This window comes from Trichoderma harzianum, assembly GCF_003025095.1.
Source record: "Trichoderma harzianum CBS 226.95 unplaced genomic scaffold M431scaffold_1, whole genome shotgun sequence".
NCBI lineage: Eukaryota > Fungi > Ascomycota > Sordariomycetes > Hypocreales > Hypocreaceae > Trichoderma > Trichoderma harzianum.
Window position 1 is genome coordinate 2,547,915 of NW_020209249.1, and position 22,741 is coordinate 2,570,655.

The 22,741-nt window shown below is 49.3% G+C and overlaps 9 protein-coding genes across 9 annotated transcripts; 5 read left to right on the plus strand and 4 right to left on the minus strand.

The window, feature by feature from the left end:
* The first annotated feature begins 351 nt into the window (after positions 1-351).
* M431DRAFT_12627 (hypothetical protein) lies at positions 352-2,186 on the plus strand. The gene is made up of 2 exons (XM_024912275.1): positions 352-820; positions 884-2,186. The coding sequence occupies exons 1-2, from the start codon at positions 671-673 to the stop codon at positions 2,024-2,026; spliced, it is 1,293 nt and encodes a 430-aa protein (XP_024780457.1). The 5' UTR covers positions 352-670; the 3' UTR covers positions 2,027-2,186.
* Positions 2,187-2,439: 253 nt separating this feature from the next.
* M431DRAFT_502941 (hypothetical protein) lies at positions 2,440-4,467 on the plus strand. The gene is made up of 3 exons (XM_024918238.1): positions 2,440-2,850; positions 2,954-3,257; positions 3,323-4,467. Exons 1-3 carry the CDS (start codon positions 2,522-2,524, stop codon positions 4,286-4,288), a joined length of 1,599 nt encoding a protein of 532 aa, XP_024780458.1. The 5' UTR covers positions 2,440-2,521; the 3' UTR covers positions 4,289-4,467.
* Positions 4,468-5,500: 1,033 nt separating this feature from the next.
* Positions 5,501-7,147, minus strand: M431DRAFT_70809 (glycoside hydrolase family 132 protein; the record flags this gene model as incomplete). The annotated part of the gene is made up of 3 exons (XM_024921825.1): positions 5,501-6,416; positions 6,486-6,718; positions 6,788-7,147. The coding sequence occupies 3 exons, from the start codon at positions 7,145-7,147 to the stop codon at positions 5,501-5,503; spliced, it is 1,509 nt and encodes a 502-aa protein (XP_024780459.1).
* A 2,324-nt stretch (positions 7,148-9,471) lies between these two features.
* M431DRAFT_489559 (hypothetical protein) lies at positions 9,472-12,066 on the minus strand (the record flags this gene model as incomplete). The annotated part of the gene is made up of 3 exons (XM_024916694.1): positions 9,472-11,702; positions 11,753-11,813; positions 11,875-12,066. 3 exons carry the CDS (start codon positions 12,064-12,066, stop codon positions 9,472-9,474), a joined length of 2,484 nt encoding a protein of 827 aa, XP_024780460.1.
* Positions 12,067-13,093: 1,027 nt separating this feature from the next.
* On the plus strand, positions 13,094-14,383 carry M431DRAFT_489560 (hypothetical protein; the record flags this gene model as incomplete). The annotated part of the gene is made up of 3 exons (XM_024916695.1): positions 13,094-13,262; positions 13,359-13,410; positions 13,525-14,383. The coding sequence occupies 3 exons, from the start codon at positions 13,094-13,096 to the stop codon at positions 14,381-14,383; spliced, it is 1,080 nt and encodes a 359-aa protein (XP_024780461.1).
* Positions 14,384-14,461: 78 nt separating this feature from the next.
* On the minus strand, positions 14,462-16,302 carry M431DRAFT_515223 (hypothetical protein). Its single transcript, XM_024920269.1, has 2 exons — positions 16,166-16,302; positions 14,462-16,028 (listed from the first exon to the last, which is right to left on the minus strand). The coding sequence occupies exons 1-2, from the start codon at positions 16,228-16,230 to the stop codon at positions 14,546-14,548; spliced, it is 1,548 nt and encodes a 515-aa protein (XP_024780462.1). The 5' UTR covers positions 16,231-16,302; the 3' UTR covers positions 14,462-14,545.
* Positions 16,303-16,603: 301 nt separating this feature from the next.
* Positions 16,604-17,578, minus strand: M431DRAFT_71512 (hypothetical protein; the record flags this gene model as incomplete). The annotated part of the gene is made up of 1 exon (XM_024921910.1): positions 16,604-17,578. The coding sequence occupies one exon, from the start codon at positions 17,576-17,578 to the stop codon at positions 16,604-16,606; it is 975 nt and encodes a 324-aa protein (XP_024780463.1).
* Positions 17,579-18,575: 997 nt separating this feature from the next.
* Positions 18,576-20,236, plus strand: M431DRAFT_71038 (hypothetical protein; the record flags this gene model as incomplete). Its single annotated transcript, XM_024921846.1, has 3 exons — positions 18,576-18,980; positions 19,063-19,947; positions 20,123-20,236. 3 exons carry the CDS (start codon positions 18,576-18,578, stop codon positions 20,234-20,236), a joined length of 1,404 nt encoding a protein of 467 aa, XP_024780464.1.
* A 1,274-nt stretch (positions 20,237-21,510) lies between these two features.
* On the plus strand, positions 21,511-22,711 carry M431DRAFT_502948 (hypothetical protein). The gene is made up of 3 exons (XM_024918239.1): positions 21,511-21,958; positions 22,020-22,078; positions 22,172-22,711. Exons 1-3 carry the CDS (start codon positions 21,776-21,778, stop codon positions 22,338-22,340), a joined length of 411 nt encoding a protein of 136 aa, XP_024780465.1. The 5' UTR covers positions 21,511-21,775; the 3' UTR covers positions 22,341-22,711.
* The last annotated feature ends 30 nt before the right edge of the window (positions 22,712-22,741 follow it).

Sequence of the window (22,741 nt, forward strand, 5' to 3'; positions counted from 1 at the left end):
ATAAAAGATTAGTCATGATCATGTGACAGCGCATCAGCGTCGCGAAAGACGTAGAAGAAAGAAATGTGGCAATGGTGGAGCGACGCCACAGTCTGGACTGATCTGGCGGGCTCGTTATGGCGATGTAATTTGTCCAAAGGTTGCCGCATTGATAAATTACCTAGGTACTGTAGCCTCGGGTTGATGACGTGAGTGCGGCTTAGGAAGAGGCGGGAGTGTAGAAGACGGAGTAGGTACGAGCTTGGATTCGGCACTCAAGAAGAGATTAGAAAACATTGAATCATCTGCTCCATGATGTTGTAGAGCCCGAGTAATGAGTATTGCTGTAGCACTCACTGCCTCGGAATAATACAAAATCCCCTTTCCCCGGCTTTTCACTCCCCGCATCAAGCATCAATTCTGATGCTGTCACCTGCAATCCCGGCTTAAACGCTCGGCTGATTCTCTCCCCGCTCTAAGCCGAAGCGTACCGAAACGGCCCAGAAGCTCCTCTCTCTGCGCCTCTTCTACCGACAGTCTGTATAAAAAAACAAAACATAGCCCATTCTGCATTTATTTATCTTCCAATCACCGTTCGATTGGCTTTATTTGATACCCTCACTACGGATAGCTCTTTTCTTTGTTGGCTTCTTCTTCTCCTACTTATACAGCTCTACAACTCCATCCCACAATGCCCGAGGCTCAGCTTAGAACAGCCAGGCGGCTCGGCCAGTTGGCCAGCCAAATGAAATCGGCTCGCCACTTCTCAACCGGCGCTGTCATGAGAAAAGAAATCCAGGAGGCGTACATTCTCAGTGCTGCGCGAACACCGACCGCAAAGGTACGTTGATGAGCGGCTCGCATATACCATTTTGGGATTATGCTAACAATTGCACCTGTCCAGTTCAACGGCTCATTCACCACCGTGCCCGCTCCCCAGCTCGGCGCCACCGCCATCAAGGCCGCTCTCGAAAAGTCAAAGGTTCCGATAGAAAAGATCTCTGATGTGTACATGGGCAACGTGCTTGGAGGAGGAATGGGCCAAGCGCCCGCCCGACAGGCTGCCATCTTCGCTGGCCTCCCTACGTCCATCGAGGCCATCACCATCAACAAGGTGTGCTCTTCTGGCCTCAAGGCTGTCGCTTTTGCGGCGCAAAACATTCAGCTAGGGCTGGCCGAGGCCCAGATTGCCGGTGGCATGGAGAGCATGACCCGGGTCCCATACTATCTTCCCCGTGCCAGCGGTCTGCCTGCTTTCGGCAATGTTACATTTGAGGACGGGCTGATCAAGGATGGTCTGACCGATGTCTACAACAAGTTCCACATGGGCAACTGCGCAGAGAACACAGCCAAGACTCACAACATCACCCGAGAGCAGCAGGATGAGTTCGCTATCCAGTCATACAAGAACGCTCAAAAGGCCTGGGCCGAGAAGGCGTTTGCTGATGAGATTACCCCCGTCACCGTCAAGAACAAGAAAGGAGAGGTCATCATTGAGGCGGACGAGGGCTACCTCGACGTCAAGATTGAGAAGGTCCCAACCTTGAAGCCCGCGTTTGTTCGCGATGGAACCGGCACAGTTACCGCTGCCAACTCATCGACCCTGAACGACGGTGCCAGTGCTCTAGTCCTGGGCAACAAGGCCATTGCACAGCAGTACGGATCCGGCTCTCGCGTCCTGGCTAGGATCGTCGCCCACGCTGACGCTGCGGTTGACCCCATTGACTTCCCAGTCGCTCCTGCAAAGGCCATCCCCATCGCTCTGGAGCGTGCCGGCATCACCAAGGATCAGGTTGCCATTTGGGAGATCAACGAGGCTTTTGCAGGCGTTATCCTGGCCAACAAGAAGATTCTTGGCATTGAGAACGCCCGTGTCAACCCTCTGGGAGGCGGCATTTCTCTTGGCCACGCCCTGGGCAGCTCCGGATCACGAATCCTCACAACGCTGCTGCACCAGCTGAAGCCTGGCGAGTACGGTGTTGCGGCCATCTGCAACGGAGGAGGCGCTGCCACAGCCATGGTTGTGCAGCGTATTGAATCCGTCTAGACTGAAGTTAAAAATAAAATGGAAGGCAAAAAGAAAGAAAAACTAAACACAAACATGTATATACTTTGAACGAAGAGAAGATGTAGCTGGGCATGTATATTCCAGTTAGCAATGGCCATGTAATTTTAGAGTAATGAAGCATTCATTTGTTCAACATTCGACTTGATTTTTTACTTGAAATTGCCAAACTTATCATCATTAAAGAAACAGTAAGTGTTAAGATATATAAACAGTTTGTGTAGGCCAATGAGCCTCAACAATTGATTCAATAAAAGGGCAGCTTGTCACTGCTCAAGAGAACAACCACGCGCGCCACAGCTATTCAATCACCGCCACATCCAGTCCGACGCCACACCGTCTTCAACACCAGCCTCACTCTCACTCATTCAACGCGCTTCTCGCCCGTCCTCACTCTCTCACTCTCGCTAATTCCAAAACTCCGTTGGCCGCCAAAGGGCGAAATATTTATATACTATATTTTTCTCAGCATATACCATGTCTCTAGTTACTCAATTCCTCTCCCAGATTCAGCAGCAAGTCCGCAACCAGCAAGGCGATCAACTCCGGTCATGGCTCCAAGTAGAGCCTGAATCACCAAAACAATATTACGATCTAGCGAACGAGCTACGCGCCAGATTTAGCCGCCAGGACGCCATTGACAAGATCGTTGAAGATGCCCTACCGCAGCAGGACGATCTACCCGAAGGTCAGGCAACGGCTTGGCCGGGATTGTTGGCTTTTTTGAAGGATTACTTGACCTATTGGCGGGATGTCAGTTTTGCAGATTTGTTAGGGGCTCATCAGCTTCTCAGTGGGCTGGTCAAGTGAGTTTTTTCGGCCATTGAGCACCATTGATAGCTACAACCTGCAGAAACACGCGGTTTGAAACTTGGAGAATTGCCTCTTTATGCTAACAAAGCCTTACAGCTCTTGTTCTACTGCATTCGCACATCCTACCTATGGCTCAATGCTCCTCCAAGTCAGCATGTCTCTCTCAGAGACACTTGCTCGCCTTACCATGAATCTCAACCGCCGGCCTGATCTGACCCGTCGGCTTCGCGTTGTGGACGACGATAACCGCAAGTCTGTTGCCGAATCTTCTGCTGAGATCATTCAAAAGATATTTACAACTTGCTTGACCGACCGGTCAGGTACCCGGACCAGCAAGCCAGAGGGAAAGCGAGTTGGCGTCTACATGTTTGCGAACCTCGTGCTGAAACTTCTCTTCGCAGTATGTCTCCCTATGTTGTAGCCCATCAACACTATTCTCTAACCACGGAATCCATTGTTCAACAGTGCCGAAGAACTCAACTAGCGAAAATGATATTTGTTAACATCGAAACCATATCGCCTCCGCTCTCACTCTATCCTGCGGCTCAGCGCGTCACTTTTCTCTACTATCTCGGCCGTTTCAACTTCTCCAATCAACATTATCACCGCGCTGCGTTATGTCTCCAGGAGGCATACTTGCAGACTCCTCCTCAACTAGTCTCTCATCGCTCCAACATTCTCACTTACCTCATTCCCTCGAACCTTCTTCTTGGGCGATTCCCTTCAACTACACTCCTATCACGGCCGGAGGCTCAATCGTTGAAACCCATTTTTCTTCCCATGTGCATGGCTATTCGCTCCGGGAACTTTGTGCAGTTCCAGTCCCACCTTGCTGCTCACGAATCATGGCTGTTTGAAAAGGGCCTCCTTTTGCCGCTTTCCAACCGCCTTCGACCACTCCTCTGGAGGAGTCTCAGTCGAAAGACATTTCTCTTAACATATGTCCCCCCACAAGATGCCACCTCCCGCAAAGCAGCAACACTCGACCTTTCTCATCTCCTCACCGTGGCTACCTACATTCAGCGCCGTCTTGAAGGCTGGCTGCCCGGCAATCCAACCACACACGGCCGGACATCACAGGCCAACCCTCTCTTCATGCAGGCCATCAAGAACACTGTCCAGTCATCTGCTGAAACGACTCTTGCCCCTCCCCCAGGCGGCCCCAGGAAGCTCCGCCCCAACGAGGGGCTCATATGGGGTAACGCACTGGTCACTTACGAAGATATAGAGATGACAGTTGCCACTCTTGTTCAGCAGGGCTTTATGCATGGATTCGTCGCGCATAGCCAGGGCCGGTTCGCCATTATCGGAGCAAAAGCAAAGGGAAGCCCTGTCCTGGCAGGCTGGCCAAACGTTTGGCTGACAATTAAGGAAAGGAGGCACGAAGACGACTTTGATCTGGATCAAGTTCCCGGCTGGGTGACATTGTGAGAGAGGAAAAGAAGGTGCGCATGATATTAGTTAATTAGGGCAATACAAGTTTAGATGGGAGAGGGCAAAGCATCCTTGATAAGGTGGTGCTAACTACCGGCGCTACCCCATAGCATGGTGTTCGTTTATTAGAAGCTAATTACTCCATAGAAGAAAACGAAATGATACCCCCTAAACGGTCAAATATCGCTAACTGTGATTCATGTTTGAGATCTACAAAGCGACGCACTAAGTATATAAGCACACAAGCCTTACATTTTACAGCGTCTCAGTTACGTTGCTCCTCTACACACGTGTCAATTCACTATTACAGGCTACATCCAAGAAACGTAAAATTCATAAGCCACGCTATTTCTGTCTTTATCCTATTCATCCTAAGCTCCTTTTTTTGAGTGTTTATGTTGATAAGTGTAAACCCACAACTCACCAGAAGTAGTTGACACGAGCATTAATAAACAAAGCAAAACTGACAATAACCACTTCAAAACCTTTCCCCCCTTGGACATGCATCATAAATGTTTGATAGGTAAAAAAAAAAAAGTTGTAAAAAAAAAAAGAATCGCTCGCTTTTTCCCTCTCCCTTTTCTCTTTTTTGATCCTTGTCCTCCGATTTCGTAAGAAGCTTTCTCTTTAACCGCTGAAGAGGGGTATCGACGACAAAAGAAGGCAAATCAAAAACAAATGTGGTAAAAAAAAGTATGGTAATAAAAAATCATAATGGATAAAATATGCCACCGTATTTTTGGCATCATGAAAAAATATAGGAGAAAACTCCTGAAGAAAAGAAAAGGGGAGGGAGGATATTTGGAGATTGGCGTGCACCCTTATAGCGGACACACCAACCTCCAATTTCTCCAAAGACAATAAACACTATCGCCGACAGGGCATATTGGCTTATGTGTAAAGCATATAATAAGCGTTATGTAAATAAAAGTAGAGCCATATACAGATACGGCGGCATAAAATATCAGGGGGGCAAAAAAAAAAGGGTGCGACGAGGGGGAGGGGGATCAAACGGCCCAAAATATGCGAAGCGAAAGAGAGAGTAAGAGAAACTCGCGTCAAGTGATATAAAGTCTAGAGCAGCATATGAACAAAAAATATGTAAGCTGCAGCTGACAAAAGGTGACATGGACACTGAAGTAGACGTGAGAATACATTGTCTGCCAGAGATACAATCAACGAGGCTGCTTGCCATTAATTCTTCTTTTCTTATAGGAAACAAGCTGCGGCAACAAAGGCAACGATAAGGCCTGCAAAGGCGGTGCTGCCTTGCTGGCGGCCAGCCTCACCCTTCTTAGTAGTTGTGGTAACCGGAGCAGAGTCGGCCTGGGTCTGGGACGGCTCGGCGGGGGCTGAGGTCGTCTGGTGAGACGAGGTGCCGTTCTCGTGGAACATGCCGGGCTTCACAGAGGCGTGTGCGCGAGCTTGAGAAGCGGTTGAGGAAGCCTTGCCGCCGGTGGTAGAAGTGGCAGAGGTAGCCCCGGTTGTGGAGGTAGCATCGGTGGTCTGTGTTGTTGACTCTGCGGCCGTGGTGGTTGATGAGGCGGCTGCAGTGGTGGATGTGGCCTCGGTCGAAGAAGGAGTAGCAGTGGTGGAAACCTCCGTAGATGATGGCTGGGCAGTGGTTGTGGTTGAAGTAGCCTTCTCGGCCTGCTGGGCGAAACCACCGGCCTTGAGTCCATGGGGAGTGGAGCTGGGCTGAGCCGAAGAAGAAGAGGATCCGGAATCAGAGTCATCACCGCCGGAGCCGCCAGAGCTGCCGTCCACGTTGAATGCCACAATGTTGGCAACGCCGCCCTTGGGGACAGTAACGACACAGAAAGCGGCGTTACCGGCACCGACGGAGGATTCGTTGCTCTCGACGCTGCCGTCGGAGTTGGGCGAAATCTCACAGGGCAGTCCGTTGCAGCCACCGTCGGGGCACTCGATCTTGATACCAAAGGTGGGCAGGGTGCTCTTCAAGGCGGAGTCTTGCCAGATGGGGTTCCATCCCAGCTTGACGAATGTGTTGCCGTTGCCGTCAGTGTTAGCGCCAGCAACGTAGGGACTCCAGTTGCCAACGGGCTTGCTAGAGACACCCCAAACACAATCGGCAACAGTGCTTCCAGGAGGGTTGATGTAGTAGCTACACAGGTGGAGTTAGCAAACACTGTGGGCGTGGGATGCCAGACAACAGTTGTGTGGGATCACTTACTGAGCTGCCGTTGAACACCAGTAGCTTGTATCGGGAACAGCAAGCGTGGCCGAGGATGTGACAAGAGTTGGGATAAGCATGGCCTCGTTACCAGGCAAGACAGTCTGGCACCACGACATGGGCTCACCACAGTCGTTGACAGCTACGACAGAGCCAGTACCTTCAACACAGTACGGCTTGTTGGGGAAAGGCTTGTGAACCGTGCCACTGTTGTCACAGAACAATCCTCCGTTCTAATGCTGTCAGCGGCTGAAACCGGCGATATTGGTCATGCTCTCTTCTTATCGATTTAATAAACTTACCATGGAAGCCGGGTAGGAGTATGAAGAATCGGGATCCCATTGAGCCATAACCATACCGGGCTTGCAAGCAATTGGGCAGTAGTGACCTGGCGTGCAAGGCTGATCCGGGCTCATAGCCCAGCCAGCATTCTCAGCATCGGGCGTGACGGCAACCAAGTTGGGATCATCGGTCGGGAACGCGCATTGTCCTCGCTTGACGATAGAGTTGGCGTCCTCTACTGTGTGAGGGGAGCGAAGGTGAGTGTGCTTCTTATTGGGAAGCTGGTGAAACCTCCTGTGTGACGAGGCGACGGTGCCGGCTGGCAATGAGAGAAGCACAACGGCCGACGCGAGGGCGGCCTGGACGTCTGTAACCTTCATGGCGGCGCGTGAAAACGAGTGTGTGAATCGATTAGTGATTACTGGCGCGAGAGAGAGTGAGAGCAGAGGTCGCTCGACAAGGGCGAGTGCGACGGCTCGATTCGAAGTTTCGAGCAAACAAGAACAAGTGAGAGTCGTGTCACAAAACAATCAGGCAAAGAGAGCGACAGAGGCGACGGCAAAAAGAAGAGCTCGTCCACACAAAACACGACACGACACGAAACGACACAGCGCAACACGAATGAAAAAGAGAGAGACGGCGGTGACGGTCGAGAAGTTCTATGAAAAGAGAGTGAGATGGAGCCCGCGGACGAGCAGGGCGACAATGGGCTAGTAAAGGAAGGGATTGACTTGTGGTTAGTTCAAAACTGGAAGACAACTGCTACGATACATGCTGCGAGTACTCGACCAGACCAGGCTCATCTCATAAGCTAATAATGCCTCGACCGCTTTGCTGAAGATGGGCTGGTGATGCTGGGTCTCGCTCTGTGGATCCGTGGGATGAGCGCGTCGAAATTAAACAAGCCGTGAGCCAATCAGGGGCCGGCTTGCTTCTCCCCTGGGAAACCGTCGACCAATCCAGCCACTTAGCCAGAGCCAAAGGAAATTAAGGCCCTCCTAGTGTGAGATACGTATCGAACGCTGCATTAACTGCAACGGGTATGAATCCCATTATCCGCCTCGAGGACCTGAGCCAGACGGGGGGCTTTCGGTGTCGAGGGCAGTGTCTGTGTGCTGTATTGGAGCTTCACAAGCCAGAACAGCAGAAGAAGCCATGAGCCAACAAAAGTGCTGATCTCGGTGCTAACCGTTAATAGTGCGGAGTAGGTCCTGGAAGTAGTACTCTGTGTAGTCATAGTCTCAGTAGCAACAGCATTTGAACCCCTAGCTAACCTCGACGTGTTTGTTGGCGCAGTGTTCACAGAGAAGGGAAACCAGTGCCCCCTGATGCCCCGACTTGAGCGTACCAATATCACCTTGATTGGATGTCTGCCGTTTGTCAGGGCCACCGCAGCCATTCCACCTGTAGTCGGACATATCGTACCGTACAGCACATCACCGCAGTCAAATCACAACTGACAGGCGAGGAGAAGAAATTGATCGACGACACCAAAGGCGAGATTTGGCGGAACGCTCCGAATCGCTGCGTCTTTGCTGATCTCCCCCCAACCCCAACCGACTTCACCGTTATTATTGCCTGTGCTGTAAGACAGCTGAGGCTGACGGTGTCACCCCACGAATAGGTAATTAGAAGAATTAGACCAGAGGGGGCGCCCAACCGTCTCCTTGCTGCAACACGACTCAGAAAACAAACCGTCGCTTGCTGGTGGCGCTCGCCAATTTCAATCTTGAGACGGTTCAAAACCAAATCTGCTGAAACAAGTCTTGCTTCCAAACATCAAGTCTTTTTCTGCTGCCCGTTTGCTAGTACGGTAGAGGATGTGGCGGTCGAGCTGCTCTCCCTAGAAGCCGAGCTAGACTGGGGTTTGGACATGGGGCACTCCTTTTTTCCGCACGGGGTTGCAAGGGAGAGAAATTTTGTGTAAACGACGTGCTCCACTCAACACGAGCATGAACGCCCACGAGCTGTCATTACAAGCTGGACCAAAGTTCTCCGTTTCTTGTCCAGAGAAAGCCAAGCATGAAAAAGCTAGGCTCAATCCAGTCTCGAGCAGCGAATTGTTGCCTGGCACCAACCCTGACGATGCCGTCTGTGCTTTGCAAGGAGTGCATGTTCAGCAAGGGAGTGCTTGTCCGTAATCCAGTGAGAGTCTGGCGGGTTCTGGAAGAGACATGCCGTCTTACTCCGTGCTCCATCCCCATCTCCATGCTCTGTGCTCAGCAAAATCTCCAAATCTCGCTCATCGCCGCGATATCATCAGCTCCGCCAGCAGCTGCCGCCGATGGCTTTGCCAAGGTAGGGGAACAGTGATGAGATGTGATTTCTTCTAGGTCTCTTATACTTGCAGTATCCCGGTCTCCAATAAAAGTGGCATCATGCGAGATTTCATCTACTCGTCTCTTGTGCTGCGGTGCAATCAAATCGCTTGCATTCTTGGCATTGAGGTGATCCATCAAACTCCAGTACGATTGATCTTTTGGACCAGATGCTCAAATCATCAAGCCAAGAGAATTGGTTTCTTCAACCTGCTTTGCATAATACTGTATGGTTTCATATATTGCCCTGCGTTGATAGTTATGTGACGCCTTTTCATCGGAAGAAGATTTGCAAATCCCAGGCTTTGCTTTTTAATTTACATTGGTATACAACAGTTTGATTGCGTTCGCGTTGGTCATAATGGCGTGCTTGCTTCAAAGGCCTTTCAGAGATCCTTTTCTCGATGGCCAACCACTCTTGCAAAAGAATCAAACGACATAGTCATAGAATGCCGACCTGCAGTCTTGCTTCGTAGATGCTCGTCGTAGTTCAGCATCTCCTTGTAGGGGACTTTTGCCACTATCTCGACCATGCGAGCAGTGGACTTTTTGCCTCTTAGCGAGGTGATCGAGTCATAGGGATCAGGCGGCGCGTAAATCTTGGAGATATCAATCAACTCGTCGCTAGCAGACTCTGCAGAACGATCGTTGACTTCGAGGACATGACCACCCGCACCAGCCGTTATGTCATGTTGGACTGTTCCAGCGGCCGCTTCTGGGCAGGTAATGTGCGTCAACATGATGGGCTCCAAAATTCCAACCTGATTTTTATCGAACGCATCTCTGAGAGCTGCTTGGACGGCAGATTTGGCCGCACTGCTGAAATGGCCTCCAGTTGGTGTCTCTAGCGCATCGCGAGAGGTGTCAAGAGTGATGTGGACTTGGCAGCCGTGTATCGGCGACGCACGACGAGGCCCCCTGGCCAACCCAGCTATGGCTCCGTTGAAGAGCTGTTGGCGTGCCTCATCCACATCAACCAGCAAGGCGGTGGCTTCGCCCTCCATGGGAATATCTATCTGGACAATGTTGCCGTCTTTTTCAAGGCCGGCTTCCATCAGATCTTCCTGTTCCCCAGCTTCTATCGGTCTGAGAGTGGCCGTGCAGGTAACCTTGCCTGATTTACCCGCAACTGGACGGTCAAAAACTGCATGCTGAGGAGAGGTCATGGTAGTAACACATTCTTTGTAGTCGACCTCGATAGGACCAAACTCGGCATCTATCTTATGCTTCTGCCTCATATTGTAGAGTGACACATCCAGGTGGAGCTTACCCATACCCTGGATGGTAAATTGGTCAGTCTTTGGATTTCTACTCCACCGAAGGCTTGGGTCTTCTCGAGATGCGCTCTCCAGAGCGACCTCTAATTGTTGTGCTGCCACATTCCCATATGGATCGACCTGTAAAAAGGCAACGGGTGGAGGAATCTCTGGAGGTCTGATCTGGATATGTCGTAAATGTTCAGGGACAGTTTTGCCACTCGCCATGGTGATCAAAGTATCTCCTGTGCGAGCTTTTTTGAGTCCTCTCAGGGCTCCAATTTGACCAACAGAAAGCTCTTGAATGTCTTCAGTCTTGGACGCAGATATTTGCAAGATGCCCATTGGTCGTTCCTGTATAAGCATATGTGTGTTGAAGCTTGGAGCATTGCGAGTAAGAGTTCCATGATAAACTCTCACAAAACTGATGACGCCCTCCTTTGGGTGGTCGAATACTTTGAAGACAGATGCCACTGAGCTAACATTGGCGTCCACTGTGTTCTTGCCTTTTCCTTTCAGTGCTTCGCGAAGCTCGCTCTTTATACTCCCAACCCTGACCTCAGCATCTGGGCGTTCCGCTGGATTAGGAAGATAGTCCGCGATGGCATCCATGAGCGGCTCAACTCCAATATGACGAAAGCTCGAGCCAGCGAATACGGGTATGACACGGCCGTCGCCGCTTTGAATGCTTCTCCTTATGGCCTGCTTCAGTAAGGAAGCGGGAATATTTTCGTTCTCAGCCAAAAATTCATCCATCACGGCCTCGTCAAAATCTGCAAGGCCCTCGATCAGACGCTGTCGTGCTACTTTTATCTCGGCCAATAACGATTGGTTTGAAGTTGACAGTAACTCTTCGAGCTCGTCGGGTTCATATCGAGTCTTTTGCCTTTCGGTCTTCCACCTGTACCCTACCCCATCGATGATATCTATCACTCCAACAAAGTCCTCCTTTTCCCACCACGGAATTTGGCAGACTAATGGCCATCCTTTGAGTCGAGAGCCAATTTCCAAGACGGATTTTCTGAATGACGCACCCTCACGGTCCAGCTTGTTACAGTAAACAATTCGCGGAACCTTGAACTCCTGAGCAGAGGCCCAAACTCGTTCTGTGTGTGCCTCTACACCCTTGACAGAATCGATGATACAGACGGCTCCATCAAGGATTGGTAAACATCGATCAACTTCAAACCTAAAATCCTGGTGACCAGGAGTATCAATGAGATTGATGGTCTTTGGGGCAGTTCCAGGAGGGCAATCCTGCTGCAGCGGCCAGTGAAACGTTATCGCCGCTGATTGGATGGTGATTCCACGCTCCCGCTCAAGCTCAAGGAAATCGGTCACAGTGTTACCGGAATCCACATCTAAGACTGTCAGTTGGGTCATTTCAGCTTTGGGCATGTATTATACATACCTCCTACTCGCTGGGTCACGCCACTATAGTAGAGCATGCGCTCGGTTGTCGTTGTTTTGCCCTATACGATGGGTAAGCGTCGAGGCTAGGATGGGCTGAGTACATAAAGCCTTAAGTCTTACAGCGTCGACGTGGGCGATGATACCGATATTTCGAGTATTTTCAAGCATTGAGCTTATGCTTCTTGCGCCATTACTACTCTGGTAGACAAATTTCTTGAAAGGGGACAAATCCGTCGCGACTCTATAACCTGATCTGGTGAGGCGGCCGGATTGCCTCACCGAGGCTTGACGACAGAGCACCAGGGCAATCATGGCGATTCAATGTCGGAATATGGCACTGCAAGAAATGGCAGTAATGGCAATTACACCTCAAACATCAGGACGACACCCTCAGCACTCAAATATTGAGCGAGTCTTGAGGAACGTGCAAGCTGTTTGAATGTCAATTTTAACTTTAAGAATTCTCGAAGCTCGGCCTGAAATTCTAGGTCTTCATTCTAGCAAGAGGTCCTTCTCAATTGATTCATTCATCTCAGCGGGGCTTGGAGGGGCTGCGCGTGCATGCATGAACGTAACCCAAGATATGCATATACAAGGTAAGCCTCTATGCTTAAATCGAGTGGAATTTTATTGAGTTGTTCTGGTTGAGTATGAGAAAAGCAATTTATTGTTGAGCGTGAATTCAAGTCTTAGAGGTATATAGAGATAATTATTCTTTACATTTGTCACATTTCTTCAGAATATAATGTTGGCTTTTACGTACCAAATGCAACATACAACCTCTCTCCAGTCAATATGAGGTTACAAGGGCCCAGCTTAGGCATTCGACCAAACTTCATCAGGGCACAAAACATTTTACACATGCACCAGTAATATTTCTATAGATAATAAATATGGAAGCCAAGACTATTTGGCTACTAGTTCCTGTGAAATATAGTCATATAAATAGATGGGCTGTGCCAGGGGTTCAAAAATATGAATGAGAAATGGCGACTCTAGGTTAAGGCTGCATGTATCGCTACTACGTACAGCTGCAAAATAACTGCCTACCTCTAGGTAGTTTACTTCTAGGGCTGTTAGTGTGAGCGAGGGCGATGTGATCTCAACTGGTCTATTCTATTACTGTCATACATGCTATTACTTGTATTTACTTTCTTCATCGTCTTATTATACAAGATTTTTGGTGAATGGGAAGATCATCTAGTACCATCCAATTCTGCGGGGTGTTGGCAGGTTGCGCTCAGTAAGAGACTTATAGGACACTAACTGCAGGCACCAAACGCTAAACTATCAACCATCTCCAACTTTCTGAATTACACATGCCAAACCTCAAGCAGCCATGACAAGAAAATTGCCTTGGAAAAGAGATTCTGAGTCCTCATCAAGCAATAGCGCAAGAAATACAAAAGCCCAAAGCCCCAAGTTACCTCCTGCGCGGAAATATGAGAATCAGGATGTTTTACGAACGCCCGTGTCACGCAGACATGTTCGGCGCGTTTTGGATTCCGGTACGAAGAGGAAGATAAATCTCATCCCATCTCACCCAGATAAAGAAAACAATCATTGGAATTGGTGGTTTTGTCAACTGACAGTTATTATTTCAGACCCTATCCGAAGTCCATCTACTTCGCCTCCACCAGAGAGGCCTCATGAAGAGTACATTTGCACCACCTTGATGATCTTGATGATTGCATAGTTCAAACATCGGTTCAACATGCACACACATCTCTTGTCCATAGGTACTCAACTAACAAATTCCCTTCATCTCAGGTTCATGATTCCAGGACCGCTCAATGACGACAAATTCAGAATGGTCGATGATGAGTTTCTGCACATGGCCCAGCGCTTCACCGCGCACCTTCACCGAGCAGAATACGATCGCCTCAAGGCCCTCGCCAAGGCCCAAAACGCGGCTACTATCAGCGAGATTGAGCGTCCCGTCGTGGCAAGTGCGGTGCCGACAGCCAGGGCACGACAGAGGAGTGAAGCAGCTCAGAATTCTATGAAGCGGCGTAAAGCGCTGGAAGCTGAGAGTGGTGATGATGGTGATGACCACAAAGCAAAGGAGGATGAACAAAGGTCGCCGTGGGCGACGGGTCTACGAGGATTGATGGAGGCGCCGAGACGAGAGGGAAGGACAATTATACCTGCGGCGAATGCTTCATCTTCTTCCTCTAGGACGAGAGCGGCCGCTGGGTATTCAAGCAAGTCGTCACCACAGCAAGACCATCGAAGCCGTGAAAAATCACCGTCATTGCCACCATTGGTGTCATCATCTAAGAGGGTCAAGCTCGACTTGCCCGCCAATCCAAAATCAACTACTACACAGAGTAGAAACATCTCCCAGCATCCTCGTACCTCCAACTCAAACCCTCAAGATATATCTTCACGCGCCACAGAACTTCCCAAGGGAATTCCTCGTCCAGATTCTTCTCGAACCAAAGCCGACAATCAGCCACCCAGTGTCTACAATGTGGATGACGACTTGGATGATGATCTGTTTGGCTTGCACGAGCGTAGGATGAGCAGGAAGAAATCCCGAGAGCAGTCCAGACGACCGGGTACAAAGAGTGAAGTCAAAGACGAATCAAAGACGATCGATTTGAGCTCTATCCCTACATTCTTATAGACATCTAGCCCCAGCACTGGACACATCGTTTACTCATAAAAAATTACGGGAGATCACAGCGGAATCATATTACTGCTTCGGGCACATGCGCACTTTTCATTGAGAGCCAAACGTGACGTCGTTAATCTCATTGCGGTAAGTTTCATAAGCCCCTACACTACTCTAATTATCCTGCATTGTGAGCTCATCAAAGTCATCTAGCAGCTCGTCCATATTCACCCCTGGCACGCCATCGTCTCCATCCTCGTCCGTCTCCGCTATGCTCATCTCATCCTCGTTTGCCTGCTTGGGATTCTTGTAAAGCGCCAAAGCCGCACGCAGCTCTTCATCTTCCTCGACATCACGCAAGAACATCTCGTACTCCTTATCCATACGCTCCTGGTCTGCCTTCTTTGGCAGGAGCTCACCCTCATCCTTATCCATGCGCTTGAGCTTCCAGTTGCGGCGACGGTTCCTCCTGCGGTTGGGGTAGTGTTTCTTCACCAACACCACATCAGGGACGATTGATGAGTATGTGTTGGAGTCCTCTATCGCATCAAATTCGGGATTGTTGAAGTTGGTGCCGCTCAACATATAGCCCATCGCTGAGTCACCTGGCTGTAACAGGTTTCCCAGATGTGTTCTGGTAAAGTATGTCCTATCATTGACACCCAGATCGGAAGCACGAGCAACCGTTGCCTCGGCAAGCACCCACTTGCCCTTTCGAGTAGGGGTAGGCTCAATATCCATGACGATGAACTCGACCAACTCCATGGCGTCGGCGAGAGCTGTAAATGGGGCGCGCCAGTAAATGGACGCACTTACTTCCGCTGTTTGGAGGGTCTGAGGGTCCATGAGGTAGACCGCTGTACCAATCTTGTGGCAAAGGACGAGGGGTGAGATGTTGCTAGCCTGTTTCGCAAGCTTTATGGGCAGCGCAACCAGGTCATCTCTGCATACGGGGACAATTTCGGCGGAAAATGTGAATTTGTATGATTTTTTTGACGTATGGGTATCCATAGAGATCAGCTCTTGTGAAGACTTGACTTTGACGGGAACGACTGAGTTGAGGAAGTCGACAAACTTCTCCGCCTGATTTCGCACGGAAAAGAAGAAATCGATGCCATCCTTGGCTTCCTTAATGTTGAGGGTCTCTTTGTGCGCGCCATGCTTCAAGATAAGCTGCTCCAGGAAGTGGAACGTCCTCTTGTGCAAGACCTTCTGTCGGACTTGGACGCAAGCTCTCCAGTGGTTGGGGGTGAAACTCTTCTGGCACTCGGGACACTGTTGAGTCGCCACAACATATACGACCTCGAAGCTCTGCTGCAGCAGTACTCCCTGCTGGACGGAATCTTGGACGGTCAACTTGACCTTGACTCTTCGGGAATGGGGCTCGGTCCAGATGAAGCTCGCATCGACGATTCGCACTTTATTCAGGCCCCTCAGCTTCTTGAGGCAGAGAGCTAGGAGTTCGCGGGACTCAGGCATGGCGGCGATCCAACTTGAGGGTGGCAGGAGCCATCTCTCGCAGTCTCTGCATTGCTGGATGGTGGCCTCTCGCTGGATTCCCTGGGAAATGTCGTTGGTCAACTTGATACAGTCGTAGCAGGCAGCGCCTGTAGCTGTTGTTCCGTCGATCGGGGCGCCGCAGTTGTGACAGAGGATTCTGTGTTGGATATTGTCAGTCTATGCAGTCATTCATGGATGTTTGTGGAGGGGCAGCCGCAAAGAAGAAAATTGAAGTAGAATAGCAACATTCTTCCGACTAGAAAAAAGCTGAGAAACTGGGAGAAAATCACTTACGTTGCCGCCGTCGCCTGCTGCGATATAGGTGCAATAGAAATGGCGTCATCAAGATCCATAGACATTTTGCTTGATATTGCCGATGGTGATGTTGGTATGTGTTATGGTAGATGATTTTATCAGAATGGGGTCCCTCTGATACAATATCTACGAGGAAGTCGAAAAATATTTTGCCCCGCTGCTTGATAAGCGGTCTTCCATGAGCTTATCGCTAGATTTGCCGTCGCAGAATTTATTGCCTTATCCGTAGTAGCGGCGTGAAAATATGTGCGACATATGAGTCAGTCGCGTGGGCATGCAACTAAACCGGTAACAGGATGACGGACATCAGGGCCTCTTTGATAATTGTTCCAATTCAGTTTCAATGCCCTAGATTAGGCAGACGCATGTAGTAACAAGTAATTATACAAAAAGAAAAAAAAAAAAAAAAAAAAAAAATTAAAAAATCTTGCTCAACACTCTGCTCACACGCTCTGGCACACGCTCTGGTTGCTCGCTGGTATCTCCGCCCTTGTTGATCTTGGAAATCTGCTTAAATGTCCGTACGCTCTCCCTTGGTTCCTCATTTTCTGCTGCATCGCTCGCCTTCCTCTTCTTCGCCTTTGCCTTTGCTTCCATGCCGTCCAGCATCTTGGCTCTCTCCACATTGCGGACGAACAGCTTGTTCTCCCGCGTCGTCTTGCTAATTTCAGCCCTCATGCGACTCGACCTCTCAGCATCCTCGGCGGCAATCTGCTCCGTCAGATTGTGCCATTTGAAACCATTGAGATACAACAGGTTCCATATATCGTCGTGGTAGTAGCTCCCTTTCTTTCCACCGATTGGCCGTGCGTTTAGAAGCTCACACACAGCCTTTGCATCCTTCTTCTTGATAAACTCGACCCAGCCCTCGGTAAAAGTCTTTTTCTTGTTGCCGCCTCCTTTGACGCGCCTTGCTCGTGCGACTGGATCTTCGGGGGCGAGGAATATCCTGTTGATTTCTCCGTATGGAGCAAGAAGTGAACGTAGTTTATTAGGCTTCATGAATGGTGGCACACGTGAAATGTAGACCACGCCGGATTTTTTGATGGCTTCCTCTGTCGCAACAAGGTTCTTCTTCGTCAAGGGTCGGGCAACACCAGGCAAATCTTTGGTTCTTAGCTTCTTGGCTTTCTTCTTGCCGCTATCGGCGCCAGTTTTGTCGTCTTCTTCATCTTGTTTGGTCGATTCTGGGTGCCTCTCGTCTCTGTCACTCGCATCTTGCTCCTTGTCGCTAGCTTCGACATCGTCGTCTTCCTCATCGTCGCTGCTAATCTTTCGCCGTTTGGGACCGCGGCCGCCCTTCTTTACTTCATCATCTGACTCATATCCATTAAAGCGTTCGTCTTCGCTGTCGGATGCATCCAGAAACTCGTTGGCCCTTGTCGCAGCCATGATGTGTGATTTGCAGAGCACTATGTCGTATCGTATGCGCAACTTGGCTCGGAGCTCAGATGTTGTCGCAACAAAAAAAAAAAAAGTTCCAATCCTTATCGCGATAAGAGATTGTAGTATTGCAGTACCGGGGCACAGCGTATTAACGAATCCAGCAATGCTCTCATTAGTGAGCCCCCAAATATCGACCTACAAATTCCAAAAAACGACCTACATGATGTATCCCTAGTAAAAGTGGAGTACAAGTACAGGACCTCCGCAAAGCAGATGCTCGCACATAACTTCAACATAGGAATAATATTTTTTTCAAAAAGGAATTTCATGACATTACGCTAATACATAAATATACGAAGCGAATTTAAAAATAAAAAAATTTAGCACTCACATGGAATATATATAGTGTACTCACTCTCATGTAAAAGTACTTAGCTACTTATTTGTGGATTCTCTTTCCCAAACTTGCAGAAAAAGTGGAAATTTGGTTACTCAAATAGGCTTAGTTGTAGGTCTTTTTTTGGAATTTGTAGGTCGATATTTGGGGGCTCCTCATTAGTGTATCTAGGCGGCAATGCCTATTAACCTATATTGTCCAATTAATGGCTTAGAAATTTACATCCAAACCTCCCTCTCACGTGGAAAGAAACTTTGTACCTAACTAATTGCCTGCTAATCTGTTGTCCTGACTCCGATCCCTCGACGGAGCTCTCTTACGTACAATTAGCCACCAAAGTAATGTCTAGGCAAGGCTACCATCATTAGTATGGGGGCACTCATACTGCCTGATGTATGGCGGGGCAACGATATCGGTGACGTGGGGCAAATAATGACGGACGGGCAAGAACGGCTCTTCAGACCAGTGGACCAGTATCACCATTTCCCCTCTCCCTATCATCTCCATACCGACTTCATACCTTCAATAATTTCACGAGTGTTTCCCCTGTAAAGCTGCTTCATCAGATAAAACCGTCTCAAGAAGTACACTCTCACGAAGTCCACCATGTCTGTCGAGGTGATCAACACAATCTCTCCAAATACCAACGAGATTGTCATCACCCGCAATGGCGCCTCCCCTGCCGATCTGGAACTGCTCCCCAAGGTCGCCACTGAAGCTTTTCTGAAATTTCGCAACACGACCCTCAAGGAAAGGCAAGACATTGTCCGGAAATTCCTCGACGCATTGGATAAACGCCAGGATGACCTCGCCCTGGAACTGACCACCCAGATGGGTCGACCCATCGCTTATACGGCAAAAGAAGTCACCACTGCCATCAAGAGGGCAGAGTATCTCCTCAAACTTAGCTCTACAGTTTTACAGGATGTCGAGGGTGAGCCTGAGAAAGGGTTCAAACGCTTCATCCGAAGAGCACCCGTTGGCCCTGTTCTCATCATCTTCGCCTGGAATGTAAGTAATCCCGTCTCTCGCACTAGCCACTATTAATCGCGTAAATTTTTCTCTTTTAAAATTAACGTATCCGTGTCTCAAGTATCCTTATTTGATTCTCATCAATGCGTTGATTCCCGCAATCCTGGCTGGAAACAGCGTGATATTGAAGCCATCACCGCAAACACCAACTATTGTGGAACAAGTGGCCAAGCTATTTTCCGAGGCCGGCTTGCCCGATGGAGTTTTGCAATATTTCCACTGCGGCTCCCCTAGTGTCATGGAAACCATTGTGCGAGATCCCAAGATTGCCCTGGTCTGTTTCACGGGGTCCGTTGCCGGCGGTCTTGCCGTGCAAAAGGCTGCGGCCGACAGGATTGTCAACGTGAGCCTCGAATTGGGTGGCAAAGATCCCGCATACATCAGAGATGATGTAGATATCGATTGGGCTGCTGAGGAGATTGTTGACGGTGCCATCTTCAACTCTGGCCAAAGCTGCTGCTCCCTTGAACGCATCTACGTGCATGAAAATGTGCACGATGCCTTTGTCACGGCCGTTCAAAAGGTGCTCAAGGGATACAAGCTTGGAGATCCGTTTGACAAGTCGACTCATGTAGGACCCGTCATCTCTAAGCGTTCCAAGGAAACAATAGAGTCGCACATTCAGGACGCCTTGAAAAAGGGAGCCAAGGATGCTACGCCGGAAAACGAAAGCTTCGATAACCCCCCGCCCAAGGGCAACTTTGTGAAACCAACCCTGTTGACTGATGTGGATCACACAATGACTGTCATGACGGAAGAGACATTTGGGCCTGTGATTCCGGTCATGAAGGTAAAGGGTGACGATGAGGCCGTGAAGCTGATGAACGATAGCGAGTTTGGGCTCACGGCTAGCATCTGGACCAAGGATGTGGATCGAGGCTACGCGCTTTCAGAGCAGGTTGATGCTGGTACTGTCTTTGTCAACCGCTGCGATTTCCCCAGTCCGGTAAGTTCACGTTCACGGCGCGTGCACCCTAACAACACCATCCCCCCTTGCTCCCTTGTTGGCCCGTGGTCATATTGCACCCGACCGGGTCACAACCCTAGCAATCAAGCAATCAAGAAAATAAAATGCTTTGATGAACGGCCCCAGTGTGCTAACTGTACGACCAACAATATAGGACCTTGCGTGGACGGGATGGAAGAACTCGGGAAGAGGTCAGACACTTGGCAAGTTTGGCTTTGACGCATTTGTCAAGTCCAAGAGCTTTCACATCAAGGACTATCCGAAATAAGCGTCAAACGACGCCTTGTGGTACTGATCAATTTAGAAGAGTTACATACATAAAGAAAGAAAGAAAAGAGCGTTCAATACTATCACCCAATGAACCTAGTGCCAGCTGTGCCTCCGCACCAGCCCCAAAGATTAGCGAGAGATCTCCCTTTGAGCTCCTTTGAGCGTCGGAGCCGTGGGGCTTGTGATTGGTTCGCCTGCGACGAATAATGCGAGGATGGTCTATCGGACAAGGGTCCCAGGTTTTATCGTTCGTTTTCTCGTGAAGGGTCACCGCAGCATCTCAGACTCACATTTTCGTTCTGCATGAAAGGCGTCTCCACCGCCCGCCAACCCTAAATCCAATTCAAAGACGAACGGGTTCCAGTCTCTAATGCAACCGTGTGAGATGATGAGATGAAACAAGAATTCGTCGCCAAGGCAAGGAGGCCGCGAACGAATCGGCCAAGCCGCCGTTGACCCCATTCGTTCTGTACAAAAAGGAAGCAAACAATGGCCGTGCACGTCCGTTCGTTGCTCCGCCATGCTCCGCCCGTGGCATGATGGCCTCGTTGTCGTGGTTGTGCTTCTCGCCTACCGACAGGCTCATTACCCTGACGAATGTAACGGCATACGGCTTCTTGCGTGAGGGTAACAGGTAACAGCATCTGGAATGCCCATTCAGGTCTCGCACATTCCATATTAGGCCTTGGGCAAATGCACAGGTCTTGTTCCAAGCCGGCATGTGAGACAACCTCTGCACCTCTCCTAGTGTTGTCGCAGTCTGCGCGGGCGCGTGTTGTTTAATGAAACCCCATTCGACAAAGGCCCAAAAGCGGCACCGACCGAAGGGTTATCGAATAACGGTGCTGAGACACGCATAGCTGCCGATGTGATGTGTTATATATATATGGCCAGCACCGCTTCCGTCGGAAACGTGCTGAGCCTGTGAATCTCAAGCCGGACGCCTCCATTCATTCTGCATCTAGGCAGCTTAGGAGCTTCACCAGCCCACACACTCTTTTCTCCCCCCTTGTCCGTCCGACGGCAGTCCGCATTCACTCTTTTAATTTTATTTTATTTTTCCCTTCCACTTGTCTTGCCTTGCAGTTCGCTTTCGGCAGTTTGCAGCAATAGCCGTATTTAATTGTTTGTTCATCTTGAATTCTCTCATTAATAAAGGCTACACCGTCGGGGCCCAGCCGCTCGTATCTTCACCAACCCGACTTAATTCGTTTTACCAACATCAATTTATCACCCAACAGCATCTAGAAGAAAAAGAAAGACAGGGGAGAGAAAAAAGAAAAAAACTCAGACGATACTTTTATTATCTTTACCTTCATTTTTTTTTGTGTCAACAAATTTCTGTCAGCGCACTTCAACAAACAGCCACCGTCGTCGACGTCAGCCATCATCTTGGCTTCATCTTTTCTCTTTCTTTCTTCATCTCAAAAGCATTCACTCTCTATTGCATCTTGCTTTTCGATTTCTTGCTATTTTTATCATTTTTCATCTCGTTCCCCAATTTCATCCAGTCAATCAATTGCCTTCGCCTCGAGCGATGGCGAATTTGCCGAGAAGTGTTTCTCTGATCAACCTGGAGACGGAGAGCATTGGCGGGTGTTCCAACACGACTTACGCCACTTCCGAGATGCGTCTCAAGAACAATGTCAGGACTCTCTATGAGCGCATGCAGGCGGCTCTGCGTCATGGCAGGCGGAAGCAGAAACGTGGGCTGGAAATTGTATGTCCATTTGCCATGTTTCATTATTTACACGAGTTTTTGACTAACACTTGTTTTCCAGTCTGGGCCGTTTGGTCTCAAAAAGGAGCCCGTTCTGCTCCCCGGCATCTCGCAAGAAGAGTAAGGCACCCCGAGACACAACCACGCCATTGATCATTGATAATTTGTCTCTTTTTTAATCTGAACTTTTGTGCTGATACATTTTTGTCACAGGCTCTGTATCCTTCGAGAAAAGGCTGCCGCTAGTCGCATCGGTGTTGCTGAAGACTCCATGTTCCCCGATCCAACAGCCAGCCTGCCTCGGTCAATCCGTTCTCGCTCCCCCTACCGAAGCCCTTCGCCATTCTCCGTTGTCTCTGCCACTCAGCAGCAGCCCAACTAATTCAATGATTGGATGCAAATCTCATGAACGAACACCACAATATCATCATATCCATGATTAAGGACATTACGGATACTATTATCACTACTTTTTATCGTTATTGCTTTGGATAGTGATGCATTTCTCTCCTTATTTTCTTTTTCTTTTTCATCTTTTTTTCCCTTTCTTTCTCATGGGCATGGCAAACAAGGGACAAAAACAGATTGGCTAGATTGGCTAGATTGGATCGGTTTGGGATTGGACAGGTACTTAATTATGGGCTTTACAGGATAGATTGGGCGGGAACGGTTAGCAAGCGACGGGCAGGATAGATATTACAATGACGATTTCGTTTGGTCTAGACGAGAAAAAACAAACGAATATGGGAATGGCCTTGGTAATGATGAACGTGATTGAGAGGC